At 38.1% G+C, this 8053-nt stretch overlaps 1 protein-coding gene across 1 annotated transcript; it reads left to right on the forward strand.

Annotated features, from left to right (window-relative positions):
* Window positions 1–3903: 3903 nt before the first annotated feature.
* LOC132185868 (uncharacterized) lies at window positions 3904–7627 on the forward strand. The gene is made up of 2 exons (XM_059599672.2): window positions 3904–6853; window positions 7018–7627. The coding sequence occupies exons 1-2, from the start codon at window positions 4036–4038 to the stop codon at window positions 7467–7469; spliced, it is 3270 nt and encodes a 1089-aa protein (XP_059455655.2). The 5' UTR covers window positions 3904–4035; the 3' UTR covers window positions 7470–7627.
* The last annotated feature ends 426 nt before the right edge of the window (window positions 7628–8053 follow it).

The following is an 8053-nucleotide window of genomic DNA, read 5'->3' on the forward strand; positions in this document are numbered from 1 at the left end:
CAAAGTGTTGAGTGATTCCCACAATAGGGCCTTTAATAGCTAAAGAAAATCTGCTTTTACCAAAAATGGCAAATTATAATTATTACATAAAATAAAACTAGGAATCCTTGAAAAATCTTATGCTAAAAAAGCTACATTTATCCTTCTCAATCTACTATGCAATTTGCAATGTTATCCTAATGTTTCAATTTGGTCAATGTACCTTACTGATTAATCTACCACTGGGGTTACAATGTTTCATTTCTACCCTCAAAATGACAAAAATATCATGAAAAAAATAGACAAGAAATTCAGAGAAAACAAAAAAATGTATAAAATTCATAATAGACTAAAGTGATGCCTTTTTTTTCTTTTTTCTTCTTTTTTTGTTTTTTATCTTATGAAGGGCATTTTTCTCATTATTTTGAATTGCACAAGGGGGATATTGCAACCCCAATGTAGATTATTAGTAAGATACATTAACCAGATTGAAAGATTTAGAAAGATATGGCAATTGTGTAGTAGATTTAGAAATATCTATCTCTAACATTGCTAAAAAAATACATGACAATTTTAAGAAAAATGTTAGGGCATAGGGGTCAATATTTTCTCGATATATATTTGGCACGAGTTTAACTTCAATGCAATCATTGCATAAAAGTGTTGTTTTGCAACAACCAATAAAAGAATGACACATCATATAAAGCAAAAAAAAAAATGCACAAAAAAAACCTACAGTCTAATGCACTTGATTTTCAACTCAAAGAAGAAGAAAAGTTGAAATCAAAGAGAGAAAGAAGAAGACTGTGGGTCTGCGGCCGCCCTCGATCTGGCCAACCACCGAGACCCACGGTTGGGTCTCGCCAACCGTGGTTCTGTTGAAATGCTGGCTACCGTGCAAAGGTAACTTTTCTCTCTTTTTTCTTTGGTTTTTTCTGATGGGTCTCATGGTGTGGGCCTTGCTCTGGTGAGACCCACGACATGACTCCGGCGCCGTGAGTGATAGTATGGCTCTAGTTCTGTGATCTCCAGTTTTAGGGTGATAAAATCCCAAAAAGGATTAACCTTCTCCTCTAGGTTTTAGTTTTAAATCCAAAATTAAGTTTTGAGACATTTGAAATGAGTTTTGTAACATTAGAATCAATTTTTAAAGCATTAGAAACGAATTTTGTGGCATTAGAATTGATTTTTGAGGCATTAAAATCAATTTTTGAAGCTGAGTTTGACAGAAAAGTTACCAGAGAGGGTGACCCAAAGTCGCCGAAGAAGTGATCCACAACTGGGTCACGGTAAACCCAGTCGTGGGTCACGCTTGACCCAGCAGTTGGGTCTGCTGTGACCCAGCAGCTGGGTCTGCTGTGACCTAGCCATGGGTCACGCCAGACCCACGACTGGGTCTGGCTTTGCTGGTGGGTTCGCTGTTGCTAGGGTAGGTAGTTTGGTTGTTTGTTTGTTATTATCTGGTTTTTTGATCTTATTTTATTAAAATAAATTAGGTGATATGTCACCACATGAACGGATGCTGCAAAACACTCATTTTGTGCACTGACCGCATGGTAGGTGCTCTCATTTGGCATATCTCATTTTACAAATCAACTATTAGATTTGTGAACTCCACATAAGTTAGTAGTAGACCCCACAAATCTAATAGTTAATCTATTGAATTTGTAAAAAAATATGAGAAACTTATTGATGCTAGCATTTCTCCAATTTTAAAGATTGAATTGAAAGTTCTGTTCTAAAAAATATAAGCAGTTCCAGAGGCACCTGAACTTCTTCCTTCTTAGGCTCTTAGCTGAAGCAATGCTCTTGCACCCCACCATGGCAACTTGGCAAAGGGCTCTTGTTGGGTGGCCATTTGTATTTGTTTCACAGATTTCAACCATCTCTTTCTATATGCTCAATTATTGTGACCTACCCTGTCAAGTGCATGCAACTGTACTTTTTTCCAACCTGGAAAGTAAGAAACCTGCCATTGGCAAGAGCTCATTTTATGCAGATTTCTCTTGTGCAAATGCGATGCATCCAAATATTTCTTTAGCTCCAATACCCATCAATCTTTTCCCTTTTTTGGCACTATTGGGAATTTTTCCCTCCATTGTGTCAAGAAAAGAAAAAAGGCATTATCACACCAGTTAGTCTAAAAGTGTTACATATGCTTCTTCTCCCTTGAGTTCAATCAAACTCAGCTCTTTGTATTTGTGTCATGGAATATGTTATTTTTAGCTGCCCCAAATGAACATTTTGTGGAACCATTGTACTGTCAACATTTTTGAAGCTTAAAAGTTAAAACCCTATATATTTTTTTGGTAAAAAGAAAAAGATGAAAATTGAAAGTATCAATCTTAACACAAAAAGGTTCATAAGAAAATTGCAAAATCAGTCATCTCTCCCAACTTGTTGTGGTTGGGGAATCGCTTGCCCCCACCATCCATGACTTACATATCCAAGCCATGGCCCCATATGATTTCTTAGCTGATATCCAATTTGTTTCCATCTTCAATCATTCAACATCTTTGCAAATGCCACGCTAATGAATAATCATTTTCTTCCTTGTTTTCTGTTTGTTTTTAAAGTTTCTTAAATTCCTTTTATTGCCTTCCTGACGAGGGCATCTCTAGATATTTTTTTAGCTTGGCTGTATATACGCACCACGCATTTCACGCATTAAATTTATCTACCTTCAACTTATATATGCTCGTTGAATTTATTTAAATACGAAAAACGTTAGACTTATAACCCTTTTTTACAATGTGTTAACATGTGATTGGAGGATGTTAAAATTTTTTTAGTGGCTTGCGTGGCTCTGATCACATGTTGATATGCACGTACCAGTAAGTTATAAAAGAATCGTAGGTACAGCATTAACCGAGAGGAAGAGATGTTGATCACGTACATTATACGAAGAGTAGACCGTATAAGCCAAATTTGTGTTATTTTAATTTGGTTGTAGTTGGCTCTGTTGGCAGGTTCATGCATGGGAAGGTGATGAGCTTTCTCTCTTGATGCAGCATGGACCTATATTATTGTCCCTTAGGAAGATGGTTGGCTTACTTTCATGATAAGAAAAAACTTTATCAATGCAAGATGATTTTGAGACCTCACCACAACTATATCTCAGAAAAGTTTGTGGTGTCTACCGCATCTTTGTGTGCTGCTTTGTCCTTTTCACTGTCTCTATATGCCTTTCCATTAACAGAAAAGATGGATAGTCTGTATTTGAAAGCCTTTGGTAAACTAAAAAATATATAAAAAATTCCATTGAACATGACTCCATCCCACACATAAACAGTACAACAACTAATTGAAATTGCTGAATAAATAAGGAAATGAGAACCAAAAACATCAACCGAAAACTCGTATATACTGTTAGCAATCTGATCTTCCATATGCGGATGTTTTGTTTACTTCTGGCAGAAGAACCGCTAAATACCAGATGGAAATCTAGTACCAAAATCTATATGTATGGTGAAGTCTCATTAATATATATCTGATAAAGAATATCTCATTAACATATATCTGGACCAATCTTAATGCAGAAATCTACCTTTTTCCAACACATTCTACTTATATTAATGTATGATGTAATTGTGGCAGAAACATGTATGCTGTTATTTCCCAGTGCTAAGCGCAGTCAGATTTCACAAGCAAAAAGGTTATTATAGTGCTAGTTGAACTTGGCAATACTTCAAAAGAAGACAACCCTACGATAAATAACAGCAAGCTAGCTCCCTCCATACCCAAAATATTCGTACGACCAAGTTCTTTTTTATCCAACTTTGCATTAAAAACCATAAACTGATCTGTCGATCCTGTCCCTAGCTGTCTATTACATAAATACAACCGAGGTACGACGTCATTCATGAAGTTTTATGTAAAGGGTTTCACCTTTCAATAGTACATGTTTTACCCTTTCTTCCAAAAGTTTGGATAAATCCAAAGGCACTTCAATAATATCCCACTGTCGTAAAGAAAACATAGAGATAGATTTTGAGAGACTGGGTTGTGCTGAGACCAGATGATGAGTTAGAATAGTGGAGGAGTACCAACCTCATCATGTCAAGCAATGCAATCACTATTGTTTTCCTCTTTCTCAACATCTTTATGCTTCCTGCAGCCATCTCTGCCTTGAACCAGGAAGGCCTCTCTCTGCTTTCATGGCTTTCAGCCTTCAATTCATCTCCCTCTGCTACATTCTTCTCTTCATGGAATCCAACCCACAATAATCCATGCAAATGGGATTATATCAAATGTTCAAGTAATGGGTTTGTCTCAGAAATCAAGATAACCTCTGTAAATCTTCACACCGGCTTCCCCACCCATCTACTCTCGTTCAACCATCTTACTGCCCTTGTTCTTTCAAATGCAAACCTCACAGGAAAAATCCCTCCTTCAATTGGAAACTTGTCATCACTGATCACCTTAGACCTCAGTTACAATGCTCTGTCAGGGAACATCCCAGCCGAAGTAGGAAAATTATCTGAGTTGCAGCTGTTGTCACTGAACTCAAATTCCTTACATGGTGAAATTCCGACAGAAATTGGAAACTGCTCAAAGCTTCAACAGCTTGAACTGTTTGACAACCATCTTTCCGGAAGGATTCCTGAAGAAATAAGCAAGTTGTTTGCCTTGGAAGTATTTCGTGCAGGCGGAAATCCAGAAATTCATGGCGAAATCCCAATGCTAATATCAAACTGCAAAAGACTAGTTTTTCTTGGTCTTGCGGATACCGGTATTTCGGGTCAGATTCCGAGCAGATTGGGAGAACTTAAGAATCTCAAGACTCTTTCAGCATACACAGCCAATCTCACAGGCCACATCCCACCAGAAATTGGTAATTGCTCATCCTTAGAGAACTTGTTTCTATATGAAAACCAGCTTTCTGGGGAGATTCCTGGCGAATTGTGTTTGGCAAAGAACCTCAAAAGGGTGTTATTATGGCGGAACAGTCTCAGAGGAAGCATTCCAGAAACTCTTGGAAACTGTTCAAGTTTGATGGTTATCGATTTCTCATTGAATTCTCTCAGTGGTGAGATTCCCGTGTCTCTTGCAAATTTAGTCACATTGGAGGAGCTTCTTTTGTCGGATAATAACATTTCTGGCGAAATACCATCATTCGTTGGCAACTTTTCCAGTCTGAAGCAGCTTGAACTGGATAACAACAGATTTTCTGGTGAGATTCCACCAGCCATCGGGCAACTAAAGGAACTTTCTCTGTTCTTTGCCTGGCAGAATCAGCTCGAAGGAAGCATACCAACTGAGCTAGCCAACTGTAAGAAACTTCAAGCATTGGATCTTTCACACAATCTGCTCACCGGTTCAATTCCAAATTCTCTCTTCAATCTCAAGAACTTAACCCAACTGTTGTTAATATCAAATGGAATCTCAGGTGAAATTCCACGTGATATTGGCAACTGCACTAGCTTGATCCGTTTACGGCTGGGATCAAACAACTTCATTGGTCAAATTCCATCAGAAATTGGGCTCCTAAGTAGTTTGAGCTTTCTTGAATTGTCAGACAATCAATTTACAGGAGAAATTCCTGCTGAAATCGGTGACTGCACTCAACTAGAAATGGTTGATTTGCATGGGAATGCACTCCAAGGCATGATACCTTCATCATTAGAATTCCTTGTTGGTCTTAATGTTTTAGACCTTTCTATGAATAGAATAGCTGGCATCATTCCTGAGAATCTGGGAAAGCTCACTTCCTTAAACAAACTTGTAATCAGTGGGAACCGCATCACTGGCTTAATCCCCACATCACTTGGCCTCTGTAGGGATTTACAGTTGTTGGATATGAGCAGCAACAAAATCACTGGTTCTATCCCAGATGAAATTGGTCAGCTGCAAGGATTAGATATTCTCTTGAATTTAAGTTGGAATTCTCTAACAGGGCCCATTCCAGAGAGCTTCTCAAATCTCTCAAAGCTTGCAAACTTGGATCTTTCCCACAACATGCTATCAGGAAGCCTGAGAGTACTAGGTAATCTTGATAATCTAGTATCTCTGGATGTCTCGTACAACAATTTTTCAGGTCTCCTTCCCGATACCAAATTCTTCCATGACCTCCCCGCCACAGTGTTTTCTGGTAATCAACAACTCTGCATCGATAGAAATGAGTGCCGCATAAATGGAAATCTCCATGGCATGAAATCCACCAGAAACCTTATTATCTATGCTCTTCTGAGTATAACCGTAACTGCGGGGATAGTGATTTTTGGACTATTTTTATTTATCAGAGTTCGTGGAGCAGCATTTGGGAAGAATATTGATGAAGAAGAACAAGACTTGGAATGGGATTTCACCCCATTTCAAAAGCTCAACTTTTCCATAAATGATATTGTCCCAAGGCTTTCAGATTCTAATATTGTGGGAAAGGGTTGTTCAGGCATTGTTTATCGTGTTGAGACTCCAAGAAAGCAGACCATCGCAGTGAAGAAGCTATGGCCAGTGAAGAATGGGGAGCTTCCAGAGAGAGACTTGTTTTCTGCAGAAGTTCAGACTCTTGGATCAATAAGGCACAAAAATATAGTGAGGCTTCTGGGTTGTTGTAACAATGGAAAAACTAGATTGCTCTTGTTTGATTACATCTGTAATGGGAGTTTGACTGGATTGCTCCATGAGAAGAGGCTGTTCTTGGACTGGGATGCAAGGTATAAGATCATTCTTGGAGCAGCTCATGGTTTAGCCTATCTTCACCATGACTGCATTCCTCCAATAATTCATCGTGACATTAAGGCTAACAACATCTTGGTAGGTCCACAATTTGAAGCGTTTCTAGCAGATTTTGGCCTTGCCAAGCCTGTTCAATCTTCAGAATCTTCAGCAGCTTCCAACACGGTTGCTGGCTCTTATGGGTACATTGCTCCTGGTGAGTGTAAATTACTTCTCTTTCAGAAAACATTTAATACTAGTATGATATTCTTTTCTTCTTCTTCTTTTTTATTGACTATTTCTAGTAATCATATATATATATTCAGTGTCTTTAAATTTAATCCATGCTTCTGGTGATGACTTCTTCCTATAACAATGCAGAATATGGATACAGTTTGAAGATCACAGAAAAAAGTGATGTGTACAGCTATGGCGTGGTGCTCCTAGAGGTCTTAACTGGGATGGAACCAACTAATAGCAGGATACCAGAAGGTGACAACATTTCTACATGGATTAACAGTGAAGTTCGAGAAAGAAAAAGAGATTGCACTTCAATTCTAGACCAGCAACTAGTTTTGCGATGCGGAACACAGATCCAGGAGATGCTTCAAGTGCTTGGGGTGGCTCTCCTATGTGTGAATGCTTGCCCAGAGGAAAGGCCAACCATGAAAGATGTGGCTGTGATGCTCAAGGAGATAAGGCATGAAAATGAGGATTTTCAAAAGCCCATTTTTGTTGGCAATGGGGTAGCAGCAAACCCAAAAGCAGCAGTCCACTGTTCTAGCTTCTCTAGATCATCTGAACCTCTTATCAGATCACCTCCATGTCCATAGCTTCCCAAAACTATAGACCGTTGTTCATTGAATCATTGATATTTTTTTTGAAGCTTCAAATAACAAGATACTTGGTATAGATTGATTGATCTTATTATGTAGTAGGAAGAGGTTATTGCCTTGTATTTCTTTATTGAAATTCCTTCGTTTAAGTTTAAGTGTATATTTGTGAGAAGTTAAAATTTGTATTACAAAACCAGCTGTTTGTAATTCACAACAACTCCTTCCCCACATAAGCACTTTATAACTCACACAACTCCCACCACCCGACAGTTGAAGCTTTGAGAAGTTCTGAGATACACCCCAACAAGTAATTAACAGACCTAATGGCCCTACTTGTAACTTAAATTCTAAACAAGATGATTGTGCATAATACAATCCTAACTTTTTAAAGTTGCTGCAATAAGTTGTTAGTGTAGATGATTGTACATCTTTTCTAAATGCTACATATTGTTCTTCTTCTGCGCATTGTTCACTATACATAGACTCATAATTAGATCACGTTTGACCACATCTACAAGCAAAGAATCAAGCTCATATTCTCTTACAAATTCTCCTACCGATTGTGCGTCATTCATAAAATC

Source organism: Corylus avellana, chromosome 7 (assembly GCF_965113065.1).
Source record: "Corylus avellana chromosome 7, dhCorAvel1.hap1.2, whole genome shotgun sequence".
Taxonomy (NCBI): Eukaryota; Viridiplantae; Streptophyta; class Magnoliopsida; order Fagales; family Betulaceae; genus Corylus; species Corylus avellana.